The sequence below is a fragment of the Podarcis bocagei genome (genome assembly GCF_964188305.1).
Source record: "Podarcis bocagei genome assembly, chromosome: 11".
In the NCBI taxonomy this organism is placed as follows: Eukaryota; Metazoa; Chordata; class Lepidosauria; order Squamata; family Lacertidae; genus Podarcis; species Podarcis bocagei.
In genome coordinates, this window is record NC_138136.1 from 9,605,140 (window position 1) to 9,620,589 (window position 15,450).

At 45.0% G+C, this 15,450-nt stretch overlaps 2 protein-coding genes across 8 annotated transcripts in view; one reads left to right on the forward strand and one right to left on the reverse strand.

Annotated features, from left to right (window-relative positions):
- LOC308597773 (cryptic protein-like) overlaps positions 1-15,450 on the reverse strand; it is a 442,052-nt gene that overhangs the window by 32,567 nt on the left and 394,035 nt on the right. Inside the window, exons 2-5 of one of the 7 annotated variants that reach the window (XR_014013131.1) lie at positions 13,477-13,715; positions 8,487-8,609; positions 4,128-4,327; positions 574-1,465 (exon numbers count right to left, since the gene is read on the reverse strand). Coding sequence is in view for 1 of the 7 variants with exons in the window: in XM_081213877.1 (XP_081070003.1) it covers positions 8,023-8,119 (97 nt within the window). In the remaining 6 variants the exon portion in view is untranslated. The other 6 variants (XR_014013132.1, XR_014013133.1, XR_014013134.1 and 3 more) reach the window with 6 other exon arrangements.
- LRRC2 (leucine rich repeat containing 2) overlaps positions 15,048-15,450 on the forward strand; it is a gene marked incomplete at its 5' end in the record, with an annotated part of 87,034 nt that continues 86,631 nt past the window's right edge. Inside the window, one exon of the mRNA XM_081213828.1 lies at positions 15,048-15,132. The remainder of the gene's footprint in view (positions 15,133-15,450) is intronic.

Below are 15,450 nucleotides of genomic sequence, written 5' to 3' on the forward strand. Positions count from 1 at the left end.
CCCAATACATCTGGAGGGCCGAGTTTGCCTATGCCTGAATTAAATGTATATATAATTGGTTCTCTGTAGAAGTTTTGGACTATAACAACATCAATCCCACAAGCGAAATGCTGGCCCTCTAGGTCACTTGACACTTTTCCCAGGGCATGCCCCTGAGCAGCCTCCTTGGGTGTTTTTGCCTTGCTGGAATGTGTCATTGAACTGTGATAATGGTCCCATCCACACAATAGATTTTAAACAGTCTCATACCACTTTAAACAGTCACAGTTTCTTCCTCAAAGAATGCTGGGAAATGTAGTTTGTTAAGGGTTCTCCTTATGCAGATCTGAAATCTATTTTTTACATCAGGCATAGGCAAATTTGGCCCTACAGATGTTTTGGGACTACAACTCCCATCATCCCTAGCTAACAGGACCAGTGGTCAGGGATGATGGGAATTGTAGTCCCAAAACATCTGGAGGGCCAAGTTTGCCTAGTCCTGCTTTATATCTTCACACTGAGGGGAAAATACTCTTAAAAGAGGAGTGGGCTTCTTATATTACAGTAGATAAAACAGAGACATCTCACAATAAATATCAATAAAAGGAAATTTTATTAGTAAAATGATATTGATTTTGAATTTGTTTTAAATTTGTTTTTAATGTATTTTAAGTTGTTGCAGCCTACCCTGGGACCTTAGGATGAAGGACCAGTAATATTGAGAGAGAAAAGTTGTTGTTAGGCATTTATCAATTAAAAATTGAGTTGCCAATTAAACCTTTGAGCCTATGGCTGAAGAAGATCTCCCCAGGATGTCATTCGCTTACAACAGAAACATGGCGTCCCCCAGGGCAACGGATTTTGTAAAAAAACACCACACACACCACAAAGCCTAACTTAAACATATGGAAGAAACTTCCGCAGCTTGTCAAACACACTTTTCTTCTTGCAGAGCCTGTAAGTTTGGCACCAGTTCCAGCTGTGCCCAGCAGGCTCTTCCACTTAGAACTATAGCCGAGGACACAAGAGGATCAGCCCATCTTCTGAGCCATCGAGGGAAAAGTTCAATGACTATTGGAGGAGCTTTGTCAGGAGGCTCTGCTATGATCCGAAAATCACAACATGGGATTTTAGAAATAATGAAACACAACCCCTTAGAATGGGAGCAAGTGTTTCACTTGGGGGGGTTGACAATTTGCTGACTCACTAACGAAACAGAAGGATGGAGAAGTAAGATTAGCTGGGTAATCTTCCAAAGCTCTGGGCCAATTGTATCTTTTCCTCTCTTTCAAAACCACACACTGTTCTTTTATTCCATTGGCTCCCTGTATTCCTCAACTGCACATCATAGTTTAAGGGCTTAACAATCTTTGGGGCCTCCTGCTGCTGTCCCCCATCATCCTGATGAGTGGTCCTCACTTTGATGAACCAAAGCGGATGATCTCTCTTCTTTTCGTTATCTGTAACTGCTTTCCTTTTTTCATACCTGCAATAAAAAAAGTCACTGATGTATCTCCAACAACAGCCTGCCCCTGGTGGGAAGGATAGCAGCATGTGGGATTTCTGATGATGAGAAATATATTTATTGTGGGCTGTGTCCAATGCTGAGAAGGAACACACAAAACTTAATGGACTTTAGGTTTGTTAATGTCAGTGAGTCTACTCTGAGTATAACTAAAACTGGCTACAATCCTATTTATTAGGAATGCTTATATACACCTTATCCCTAGGCTTGCCGGAAAATTGACAATTATAAATAAAGTGGCATTTGATCTGCTGTAAACAATTACACAGACACTCAAGAATCAGATCCAGACAGACAATAGGAAGTGTTGCAGCTGCTTCTGCATTTCTCCCATCAAAACATTGCAATGAGTCCTATTCTTGATGGTGCACAACTGCTTCTGCCATTTCATGTCCATTGTACAGTATCCTCTAGGGGACACGGGTGGTGCTGTGGTCTAAACCACTGAGCCTCTTAGGCTTGCTGATCAGAAGGTCAGCAGTTCAAATCCCTGAAACAGACTAATAAATAAAATAAAATAAAATAAAATAAATATTATTTATACCCCAGCCACTCTGGGCGGCTTTCAACAAAGATTAAAATACAATAGTCTATTAAACATTAAAAACTTCCCTAAACAGGGCTGCCTTCTAAAAGTCAGATAGTTGTTTATTTCTTTGACATCTGATGTTCCACAGGGCGGGCGCCACTACCAAGAAGGCCCTCTGCCTGGTTCCCTGTAACTAGGCTTCTCGCAGTGAGGGAACCGCCAGAAGGCCCTCGGTGCTGGACTTCAGTGTCCGTGCAGAACGATGGGGGTGGAGGTGCTCCTTCAGGTATACAGGACCAAGGCCGTTTAGGGCTTTAAAGGTCAGCACCAGCACTCTGAATTGTGCTCAGAAAACTTCTGGGAGCCAATGTAGGTTTTTTAGGACCGGTGTTATGTGGTCTTGGTGGCCACTCCCAGTCACCAGTCCAGCTGCCGCATTCTGGATTAGTTGTAGTTTCCAGGTCACCTTCAAAGGTAGCCCCAGTCCCAGAGATTACCAGAGTGAGCTCCCATTGCTCTGTCCCAGCTTCTGCCAACCTAGCAGTTTGAAAGCATGCCAGTGGAAGTGGATAAATAGCTACTGCTGTGGCGGGAAGGTAAATGGCGTTTTGTGCACTCTGGCTTCTGTCACGGTGTTCCGTTACACCAGAACCGGTTTAGTCATGCTGGCCACATGACCTGGAAAGCTGTCTGCAGACAAACGGCAGCTCCCTCAGCCTGAAAACGAGATGAGCGCCGCAACCCCATAGTTGCCTTTGACCGGACTTAACTGTCCATGGGTCCTTTACCTTTTTTTAAAGCCACAGTATCCTCTAACCTTTCAGAAGGAGCATAATTGAATTTTGAACTAATTTCCCAGCAGTGACAAGGATCTGAAGTCGTTACTATGGCTGTCTGTGGATGGGAATCTTCCCAGTATTATTTTGTTTTGTGCTTGGATGTGAGGATTATGCAAAATTGCTTGCAAGCTAACTCGGTAGAGAGTTTAAAGGAAATGGTAAAGGGACCCCTGACCATTAGGTCCAGTTGTGACCGACTCTGGGGTTGCGGCGCTCATCTCGCTTTATTGGCCGAGGGAGCCGGCGTACAGCTTCTGGGTCATGTGGCCAGCATGACTAAGCTGCTTCTGGCGAACCAGAGCAGCGCACGGAAATGCCATTTACCTTCCCGCTGGAGCCGTACCTATTTATCTACTTGCACTTTGACGTGCGTTTGAACTGCTAGGTTGGCAGGAGCGGGGACCGAGTAATGGGCGCTCACCCCGTCACGGGGATTCGAACCTCCGACCTTCTGATCAGCAAGTCCTAGGCTCTGTGGTTTAACCCAAAGCGCCACCCGCGCGTCCCAGTAGAGAGTTTAGAGAGATACAAACAGTTGCTTGTGCAAACTTTGCTTTGGGCAGAAACATGGATTCTGGGGTGCCTTTTTGTTTCCTTGCCTGTTTCTTTTTGGCCTTATTTATTTCAGAAAGCAACAAAATCCCCCCATCCCCCCCCACCCCAAGATGTAAGCTTCTGTGTGCTGGTTTCCCTTACATCTGCCTCTCTTCTTGGTGTTAACTTGAGCTGGCAGCATAACAGACCATTTGAAAGCAATGCTAAGTGTGAAGCTGTCAGTGAGAAGTCACTGAGGAAGTGGCAATAGCTGTTATTGAGCTCCTTTGCAGAAATATCCTGAGTCCTGGAGCTTTGTTAACCCTTCCAAAGTCAATTACAAAGGGATGAAACCCAATTGTGGTGCAGCCAAACCTTAAGGTTCAAAGAGATTTTGCATCTGAAAAGCTTCAGTTTCCCCAGGGCCGAACTTTCTTACAAATCCTTCTGTCTTCTACATTCTTTCAAGCCCAAGATATTTGGCAGGAATAACCCAGGGATATATTTGCAGGGATACCACCATTTCCTGAGTTCCTTGCAGCCTTAGCTGTGACATGACTGGTATGAATTCAAAAAATGTCATTTTCACAGCATCTGCATTCTCTTGTTAATATTTTTTTTTTGCCTGCCATTCAAGTGTTAAAGGCACTAGTCCTCTGGAACCAATAGCTAAAAAATTGAAAGCGTAGCTCTGGTTCGTCCGTGTTAAGTTTTCTCTTACCCCCACTTTGTATTTCTCTCTTCTACAGTCTTACTGTGCTGTGTTTGAGCTGAGTTGACCTGAAATCAGGATTTGACCTGATAAGTGAACAGTAATATTCATGGCACGCTCTGTAGAAGCCACTCCAGCAAAGTCAAATTGAAGAGACTCTCTCCATGTGATTACGGTACTTTTTTCCATTGCATATAATATAACGAACACTGCAAAAAAATACATTTTTTAAAAGGAAAATAATGTACCAATAGTGAACTCCATTCTCGGAGTGCCATTCTTATGTTGCCAAAATGCCACCAGCCAATGCGCAAGAACAGGGTCTCCATATGTCCAGGGGAACCTTGAAGTTTGCAGAAATACAAAACATTTTTTTAAAAAAGGCAATTCCAAGGTTTGTGTCTGATGTGCTGCTACATGAATGTTCCATTAGTGCAAGGATTTATGTTAAAAAGCAATGGAACATTCCTTTCTTTTCTTCCCTTGCCCTGTGTAACCCCAAAGTCTGTTTTAGGGGTTTCCCCAACTGCCTGCATATTCCTCAACTGAGCTAGAGGGGAAAATGAAATGGAGTCTTCTGTAAGAGGTTTGGACTGAGGCAGGAAAAAGAGAGACAAATACATTTTAGATTATCCTTTTGACGAAGGTGCACTCTTGGGTTGAGGAGAGCTGTTATGATAATATGTTAACACTCTGAACGCACAAGCCCAGGTAAGAATGATCGGCTTCTGAAGTTCCCCGGGAGCGTATTAATTTTGCAGGGCACCTGTGAATGCCTCAAACTTTTTCCAGTAGTGGTTGGAAGTATTAAAACCTCATTTACAGATCACAGTGATTGATGCCGGCCCTAATGGGACAACTCACTGCAACAAATTAGGCACTTAGTGCCATGTAAACTGGCCTCTTTTTTGCCATCATTACCTTCTCTCTTGTTAATTATTTTAAAATTATTGTTTCATCTCTGTGTAAGCCACGGACAGAAGTCATTAGTTCTTTGTGGAGGGTTTCTCTGTTCTTCCCTGTAATTTGTCATCGCGTATGATGGAGTGCAATGCCTCCACCTGTAATTACCTTTTGTAATTACCATGCACATCTCCCTGCCTCCCTCCCTTTCTTTATTGTAATATTTGTGTGACAGACCAAAAAGCAATATATTTAATGGAGGGCTCTCATTTAGATCTTGTTATTGATATGGCAAGCTCTCTAGTGACATGACAACACATATAGCCTTTAGCAAATTGATTCACTTCCTTATTTATTATTATTATTATTATTATTATTATTATTATTATTATTATTATTATTATTCTGCCCTATACTCGGAGGTCTCAGGACAGTTTACTGAATAAAATCAAAATATAAAACCACAAATTACATAATCAAAATAAAAACAACCGCCCAATGGAAACCCCCCCAAAACCCCACATTTTAAAACTTCTCTTTCACCCCCTATTGACCCACCTCTGTTAAAAAGGCATTTTATTGGAGGTTATGCCGGGTGATACAAACACCGTCCCTCCATGATGTCTGATTTGTGGTAGCTGTTTAACACATGCAAGGAAGCATGGGATTTTGAAATGAGGTGGTGAATATGCTTGAGTGAACTCATCCATAGTTGCACTGCAGGGATTGGCTTGCTGATTGTGAAAGCAGGCTTGATTTCAGAGAGTATAAACCCTGTAGCCTAAATACCTTCTTCAGATATACAGTGGTACCTCGCAAGACGAATGTCTCGCAAGACAAAAAACTCGCTAGACGAAAGGGTTTTTTGTTTTTTGAGCTGCTTCGCAAGACGATTTTCCCCATGGGCTTGCTTTGCAAAACGGAAACGTCTTGCAAGTTTGTTTCCTTTTCTTAACACCGCTAATACAGTTGCGACTTGACTTCGAGGAGCAACTCATAGAACGCGGTGTGGTAGCCTTTTTTGAGGTTTTTAAAGACTTTGGTGATTTTTGAAGCTTTTCCAAAACTTTCCTGACACCGTGCTTCGCAAGACAAAAAAAATCACAAGACGACAAAACTCGCGGAACGAATTAATTTCGTCTTGCGAGGCACCACTGTATTACCTAAGAACAGGGATCAGAAAGGCTTACCGGGCATGGGCCGGATCACTCCTGTGGAGATCTTCTGTAGGACGGACCAGCGCAGCGAGACGCCGGAAATCACATCTGCGCATGTCTGCAGTGCTGAAAATGGCTTCTGTGCATGCCAAAAACCACGCCTGCACAGAAGCGATTTCCAGTGTCTGGGCATGCGCAGAAGTCATTTCCGGAGCCGCGGAAGAGAGTCCCCGTGTGTGCTGGTTTTGTACAGCGCACGGGGACTTGCCGAGCGGGCAGCTTGGTTCAGGGGTGGCTCACTGGCCAGTTAAACGGCCTCCGTGGGCCACAGGTTGGGGACCCCTGCCTAAGAAGAGCCTGCTAGATCAGGCCAAGGACTCATCCAGTCCTGTTCTCACAGGGGCAGCCAGATGTACCATGGGAAACTCTCAAGCAGAACCCAGGCACAAGTCACTCATGTGACTTCCAGAAAGTGGTATTCAGCAGCATTAAAGGTAAAGGTAAAGGGACCCCTGACCATTAGGTCCAGTCGTGGCCGACTCTGGGGTTGCGGCACTCATCTCGCTTTACTGGCCGAGGGAGCCGGCGTACAGCTTCCAGGTCATGTGGCCAGCATGACTAAGCCGCTTCTGGCGAACCAGAGCAGCGCACGGAAACGCCGTTTACCTTCCCGCCGGAGTGGTACCTATTTATCTACTTGCACTTTGACGTGCTTTTGAGCTGCTAGGTGGGCACGAGCTGGGACCGAACAACAGGAGCTCACCCCGTCGCGGGGATTCGAACCGCCGACCTTCTGATCGGCAAGTCCTAGGCTCTGTGGTTTAACCCACAGCACCACCCGCATATAATAACCTTTATTGCAGTCCAGCGACCCATAAGATAGATACAGAATAAAATACAGACTCATCTAGACAACCCCCCAGGGAAGGAAGACTGAAGCGTTATCAAAGATCATGGGTATCAAAGATCATGGGTATGTTGATCTTTGATTCGTATGACTACGGAAAGAAACTTTGCCACGGCCACTGTGGTATCGCTGGACTTGTCGTCCAGAAGATATTTGATATAGTAGGATTCAGATTGACCCGGCCGATTTGCCAATAGTGGTTTAATCAATAGTTACCTCGCTTGATCATATTGTCCACAATGCAATTAAATATGCCTCATGCAGTCGACATCCTGAGAGCACACAAAGATCCTATTCTGATAAGGGATACCTCTCAGCCTGCTGTTTAACACTTCTGATGGAGCTATTTAATCTGGCTTTGGTGAAAAGATGCCAGTATGTTGGTACAGACAAATTTCTAAGATATGCAGGTGTCTGAAACTTGAACCCATAGTGGATTCCTACTGCTAATGGGCCATAGATAACATGAGATTGAGATCGGAGATCACTATGCGATATGTCTCAGAGCCTTTGCCTCAGAGATTCAAGGGTGGTATCATAGCCCAGATGGTACAGGAGGGAAGGAGGCAACCAATTGAAGTGGTTTTTCTAACCATAATTTTCATCCATGAGCTGGTAAACTCCTCGTTGTTTAGGTATGGAAGTAACCCCTTACCTAGGCCAAAGACTGAGATCTTGAGCCCAGTATCTCAGGGCAGCCCACCATGCTTTAGTTGATAAAGGACATTCACCTGTTTCTAAAAATACTATTGAATTTGGAATACAATTTGGAACTTGTAGGAGGGACCAGAGAAACTTTGCCTGGAAGCCAGCGAACCTGGGGAATGAGCCATTGAACCAGAAGTTTGAGGCGTAGAGGAGTTGAGGAGTTAATGGCTGATGGAACATAATGGCCTCCCCATGTATAAAAGAATCGAGGTATATCCAGTTTGCTTACCTCTGCCTTTTGATAGCTGGTCTGTCAATGATGTTTCCAGGACTTGGAATGATGAAATAGAAGCCCTAGGTACCGGAAGAATATGGTCCAAGAGCATTACTGTCTCCAGCCATGGAGATAGATCACAGCCGTCATGGTTAGTAGTCGTTGATAGACCTCTCCTCTATGAATTTATCCAGTACAGTGGTACCTTGGTCGTCAAAGTTAATCTGTTCTGGAAGTCCGTTCCAAAACCAAAGCGTTCCAAAACCAAGGCGCGCTTTCTCATAGAAAGTAATGCAAAACGGATTAGTCCATTCCAGACTTTTAAAAAACAACCCCAAAAACAGCAATTTAACATGAATTTTACTATCTAACGAGACCATTGATCCATAAAATGAAAGCAACAATCAATGTATTGTACTATAAAATAAACAAGACAGTATTGTAGATGATAAAAATCAAAATTATTATTTTTTCCTTACCTGCACTGATGATAGTCATTATTTGGATGGGGGGCTTTTATCCATTTCCACAGTCACACCATCAATCAATCAGTAGCTGAACTGGGTTCCACACAGTCACGAAAACAAATTAACCGAAAAAGCCTAAAAAACAAAAACGCAAAATAAATAGCAAAAACAAAAGCGCCAAATACAGTGGTACCTTGGTTCTCAAACTTAATCCATTCCAGAAGTCTGTTTGACTTCCAAAATGTTCGAAAACCAAGGCGCAGCTTCTGATTGGTGCAGGTGCCCCGGAAACAATAGCCAACAGCTGCCTCAGATGTTCAGCTTCCGAAAAACGTTTGAAAACTGGAACACTCACTTCCAAGTTTTTGGAGTTTGAGAACCAAAGCATCTGAGAACCAAGGCATTTGCGAACCAAGGTACCACTGTGCTCTTTGAAAGCCACCCAAATTGGTGGCCATCACTGCTTCCTTTGGAGCCAGTTCCATAGTTCCTGTGTGAAGAAGCATGTTCTTTTATCCATCACGAAGCTTCACCAGATGTTCATGAATTCACGTGTTTTGAGTGAGGGAGAAAAACTTTGATACTTCCAATTTCTCCATGCCACAGATAATTTTAAAATCTTTTATGATATCACTTCTACCTTGAAAGGCACTTGAAAGCATGTCAGAATGTGTGAGGGCACTCAAGCTAGCAAAATTTATTTATTTATTATAAATTTATTCATTTGTTTTTTCAAATTAGTATTTTACAATCACATATCCAACATACAACATAAAAACAAAATTCCAAAGAATCTCCTGGACTTTTCTCCTCCCCTTTGTGGGTCTTATTATTAATCATTTCCTCCTGCATCTTTTATAACAATCCAAATCTTTTACATCTCCATTATATCCAAAATTCACCATTAGACTACAGGTGTTATTCCAATCCTACTATGATTTTAACTGTTTTTAACAATGTTTTTTCAGGTAAATTATAAATTTCCCCCATTCCTTATTAAAGCTTTGGTCTTCCTGATTTCTGATTCTGCTGATCATTTTTGCCAAACTAGCAAAACTTAGTTCCCAGAGTGTTCCGTGGGAATTTAGGCTACAATCCTCTGCACACTTACCTGGGAATAAACCCCATTTTACACACTGGGAATTGTGAGTACATGTGCTGAAAATGCAAAGCCTGTGAGATGCAGAATTCCAATATACAGAGGAAACCCTTACTTATTTGGAAGACATACGTCCTGTTGTTTCTGTAAGTTGTGACTATGATCTATAGCAGGTGTGGTGCTGAACTACAGCTGCCCATTGGCTATAGTGTTCCAGTGTCATATTTTATGTATGTGACCCATCAAAGCATTAACCATCTTCAGTCAGCAGATGGCACTGTGAGTTTCATTGCTAATCCATCACCTCCTTTTGCAATGCATGCTTCCCCGCCATGGAAAATACCCACAACATGGGTGTGATTATGAATTTTTACCTTTACATTTAATTATAACCGTCTGGTATCTGAAGAAGTGTGCATGCACACGAAAGCTCATACCAATAACAAACTTAGCTGGTCTCTAAGGAGCTACTGGAAGGAATTTTTTTATTTTGTAATAACAAAGGGATCTGTGTTGGTCCATAAGGGGGGAAAAACAAGTCTGCAGTTGGCTAATATCTATATTAAAAGGTAAAGGGACCCCTGACCGTTAGGTCCAGGCGCGGATGACTCTGGGGTTGTGGTGCTCATCTCGCTTTATTGGCCGAGGGAGCCGGCGTACAGCTTCCAGGTCATTAAGATACAACAGCCTCATAGTCATACCTTCACAATTATTTGAGAGGGCAAGATTTTCTCTGGGTTACCCAAACAAGCAAAAAGGGAATGTTATGGGGGACAGTAACCTCTCAACTCAGGGATCAGGGGCTACCATGTTACTCATCTTTTCCTGTTTAATAGATGAAGGTTGCATATCATTAGCACCTGCAAACAGGCAGAAAACAAGAAATGAATATAATAATAATAATAATAATAATAATAATAATAATAATAATAATAATAATAATAATAATAATTTATTATTTATACCCCACCCATCTGGCTGAGTTTCCCCAGCCACTCTGGGCGGCTTCCAATCAAGTGTTAAAAAAAATACAGCATTAAATATTAAAAACTTCCCTAAACAAGGCTGCCTTCAAATGTCTTTTAAAGAGAAGATAGCTGCTTATTTCCTTCACATCTGAAGGGAGGGTGTTCCACAGGGCGGGTGCCACTACCGAGAAGGCCCTCTGCCTGGTTCCCTGTAGCTTTGCTTCTCGCAATGAGGGAACCGCCAGAAAGCCCTCGGTGCTGGATCTCAGTGTCCGGGCTGAACGATGGGGGTGGAGATGCTCCTTCAGGTATACAGTATGGGTGTAGCCAAGGGGGGGCAGGGAGGGGCAGCTGTCCCCCTAAATCAATAAAAAATACATAGCAAACTGAGTTCTGCCCCCCCAACAAAAGGCCTGTCCCCCTAAAAAAATCTAGGCTACCCCCATGCTGAAGCCTCTCATTGGTGGAAAAAGCTTCACCTGTTGATATTCCGACTATTTTCATGGGCTTGCCAATCAGAAGGTCAGCGGTTCAAAAACCCGCGACTAGGTGAGCTCCCGTTGCTCTCTCCCAGCTCCTGCCAACCTAGCAGTTTGGAAGCACGCCAGTGCAAGTAGATAAATAGGTACCACTCCGGTGGGAAAGTAAATGGTGTTTCCGTGTGCTGCTCTGGTTCACCAGAAGCGGCTTAGTCATGCTGGCCACATGACCTGGAAGCTGTACGCCGGCTCCCTCGGCCAATAAAGCGAGATGAGTGCCGCAACCCCAGAGTCAGCCACGACTAGAACTAACGGTCAGGGGTCCCTTTATCCCTTTACCTTTACCTCAGACATTAGAGATGGAGCTCCAAAAGGTGCCAGAAGCTACTGTTAGGTCCATCATGAGACATCCGCCAGCTTCTAATCACAGATACCTTCAAGCAAGCAAACTTGCCTTATTTTCACTCCCTAGCATCCCACTGCCAGAGGATTGCCTCCTTCCATTCACCACTTTGCCTCCTCCAAGTGGAAGAAACCTGGGCAGTACTGAATGTCACATCCATTGCCAGGTGTGTCCTGCTGGAAATAGAAAAGGGCTTTCCCCTTGGCCTGCCTTTATATCCACTCAGTTGCCAAGTGCTTTTGTGACATCACAAGAAACCCACAGCCAATGGCAACAGGTGGGGAGGCATCATCTTCATTGCTTTGAGCCTCACAATGGTGGGTGGACCTATCATCGATTATGTGCTTGTTTATTTGGGATGTGGGTGGAGCTGTGGTCTAAACCAGTGTTTCCCAAACGTTTTTGGGCAACGGCACACCTGTTTACCGGAAAAAAATCTCGCGGCACACCACCATTAAAGCCCCGCCCCCGTGACGTCATTCGGGGAGCCGGCGGCCCGGGCCTGAGCTGGAAGGAGAGGCGGTGCTTTTCGGCACAAGGCAATCGGCCTGGAATTGTTTCCCGCGCGCTGCGAAAGGGAACAGCTGCGGTCGCGCGAACCCTCCGGCGCTGGGAGGGGAAAGGGCGGAGTCGCAGAGCACCAGCTGGCCGAGCGGTTGCGCGCAGCGTTGCGCTTTTGGAGAGCGTGCGGCTGCTGCTAGGGGATCCGGGGACGTGAGCAGGCCTGGCCCGACCCGGGTTGAAGGAGGACAAGCCGGCAGCGCGCCAAGTGAGTTCGGTTGCGCGCGACGGCCCCCGCTCCCCCCACCCCCGCCGGATCCTCGCCGCCGCCGCCTCTCGCCCGCCTCCCTCCCACGGCACACCAGCCGATGTCTCACGGCACAGTAGTGTGCCGCGGAACACCGGTTGGGAAACACTGGTCTAAACCACTAAGCCTCTTGGGCTTCCCAATCAAAAGATTGGCTGTTCGAATCCCCTCAATGGAGTGAGCTCCTGTTGCTTTATCCCAGCTCCTGCCAACCTAGCAGTTCAAAAGCACACCAGTGCAACTAGATAAAGAGGTACCACTGCGGCGGGAAAGTAAACGGCGTTTCTGTGTGCTCTGGTTTCCGTCACGGTGTCCAGTTGCACCAGAAGCGGTTTAATCCTGCTGGCCACATGACTTGGAAAGCTGCCTGTGGACAAACGGTGGCTCCCTCGGCCTGAGAGCAGGATGAGCGCTGCACCCCATAGTCACCTTTGACTGGACTTAACCGTCCAGGGGTCTTTTACCTTTACCTTTATTTTCGCAGCAATTAGTGAGGTAATCATAATGATCAGGGACATTCTTTGGAAGCTTAATCTGTGGATTCCTGACTTTTCAATCAGCTGCAACAGTGCTTTTCAATGTAGCTTGACAGTCAGGTGATGACATTTCTCTTTCTGCTGAGAAAGGCTTTCCCTGAGAACTCCTACTTATAGAGCCATTGTGAAAGGCACAGCTAAAAAAGCTGACTGAAACATTGACCATCCTATTATCTGTGATCTCCCTCCCCTGCCTTTTGACTCAAATTCAAAATTCATTGCTTAAAATGCTGGACTTGGATTTATAGTTAATCATGGTGAAAGCAGAACATAAAACTAGTTTGCTGTGTTATGTTGACAAAAATCAATCAATCAATCAATCCTGTAATCATGGAACTTTATCAGTAGCATAATATAGTTGACAGTGCGATGCTCTCTGTGCAATTTCTGAAGTGGTGCATTATCATTCATCTCCGTTTACATTCAGTCGCCAGAGGAAAGTGCTCACTCTCAAATATACATGAGAAAAGCTCATTTGAGGCAATATGACCTTTGTACATTTCGAGTAATTTGAAAGCTCAGCTTTGAAACCATAATCATAGTTCCTCGGCTGACCCAGACTGTCTGAATGTTCAAAATAATAAATCAACCCTTAGAAATCAAGAAATAAACAAAAATAACGAGATCTGCAAATGAGCTTCTCTCCTCCCCCGCCACCCTTTGCCTCCTGGGTTACTGAATCCTTCAGACGCACAACCATCAAACTTACCTCTGCAAACATGAAGGCTAGAAACTTGCATCTGAGCCTTCTAAAAAATAAAAACCAGAGTGACCTTTTAGCCTTGTGTAGTAAGTGGCTCATATTGATTCATGTTGCTGTGGAAGAGGGGAATGCACAGAAGCCATGATCCAGTGGAAGACATTTCAGCTGATTTACTGAGTTGATTGGGATGAAAGGCTAGAATTTGATGTGACACCAATGGCCTCCTCGTATGTTCGGCTCCTTCTCTAATGAAAGAGGCCAAAGGTTAGCTGGTGGTTGGTGACATTCTCACTACTCTGCTCAGAGTAACTGATTCTATAGCAGACATGGGAGATGGGGAACACAGTGGGGATCGGAGGGTTAAAGCTCCCTGTAACCTTCATGCCGGGTTCCCAATCTATATTGTGGGGCCTCGAGTTTCCTAATGACTTTAAAAACAGCAATTCATACAAGTGCTAATTGCATGCGTGGCACTGTGCCTATTTTTGGCTGTTTTACAGCTGAATAAGAAGCTGAAAGGGATGCGGGTGGCGCTGTGGGTTAAACCACAGAGCCCAGGGCTTGCCAATCAGAAGGTCAGCGGTTCGAATCCCCAAGATGGGGTGAGCTCCCGTTGCTCGGTCCCAGCTCCTGCCAACCTAGCTGAAATATACTCAGAGTCGCAAAGTGATTTCATACTCTTTATTCAGCTCATAGTGGTGAGGAGGAATGAATGAAAGTCCCCTCAAAGTATCTGCTTTATATACATTATTTACACAATGGGCTGCACGTGATTGGCTAATTCCGGACTTCTCCTGTAGGCCAATCAGGTTGTGGATTCACTTCTATTTGGAGCTGGATTGGGTGGCTCCTGCCGACCAATCATACTGCTGCATTGTTCTAGGACCAATCAGACTGCTGCATTTTGGATCCTATTGTTCTAGGACCAATCAGACTGCTGCAGTTTGAATCCTATTCAACTCAGTACATAACACTAGCAGTTCGAAAGCACGTCAAAGTGCTAGTAGATAAATAGGTACCACTCCAGCGGGAAGGTAAACGGCGTTTCTGTGTGCTGCTCTGGTTCGCCAGAAGTGGCTTAATCATGCTGGCCACATGACCCAGAAGCTGTACGCCGGCTCCCTCGGCCAATAAAGTGAGATGAGCGCTGCAACCCCAGAGTCGTCCGTGACTGGACCTAGTGGTCAGGGGTCCACCTTTAAGAAGCTGAAATCAGCAGCTGCAACTTTCCTCTGCAAAGAAATGCAGTGACGGAGGAGACAAAACCCCTTTCTTTTTTGCCTGTTGTGCAGTGGGTTAAAGCACAGTGCTTCAGCACACAGCCAACGGTGGCAGCCGTCTGCAACGGCCTTTTGTTACAGCCCCGGCAACCTGTTTACCGAGAGTCCTTGTGTGCTTCCTGGCACAGCTACTTCACATACATTTCAAAGTGGCTGTCTCACAGATGAAGGCCTGCCAGGAAATAAAAGTTGGACCTGTTCCTGAGAGCTCTCTTTGCGACTATATCAGGAAGCACAGAACCTGCCAAGTTCAGAAGGGCAGTGGCACCTTTTCCTCTAAACAGGGAGCGTGTCTGGCCAGACTGTTTTGTGACTAGGTCCCTCTCCCCAGCTCCTGCTCTGCAACACCACTCAGGTCACCCTGTAGCCATGACAGCTGCAGGTACTTTCAGTTCTCTTTCTCATTTTCGTATTTTATTAAGAGGTCTCCAGACTGAAGGAAATTAGTCTAATTCTAACAGCGTATCAAAAAACCGGAAAAACCCCCAACTTGGCTTCTTTCTTCCTGGAATAACACTCCGGCACCTCTGTGTGATTTTAAATAACGCTGGGACTACAGGTCAAAGGAATGTTGTTTTTATCACCCTCGCCAAAGTGCTGTTAAGATGCTTAGCCTATTAAAAGTTCATTTCTTTTATCTGAACGGAGCTTTGCAGAGCTGATATTCTATCATGTCCATGGCTGCTTTCGAACCGCAGAT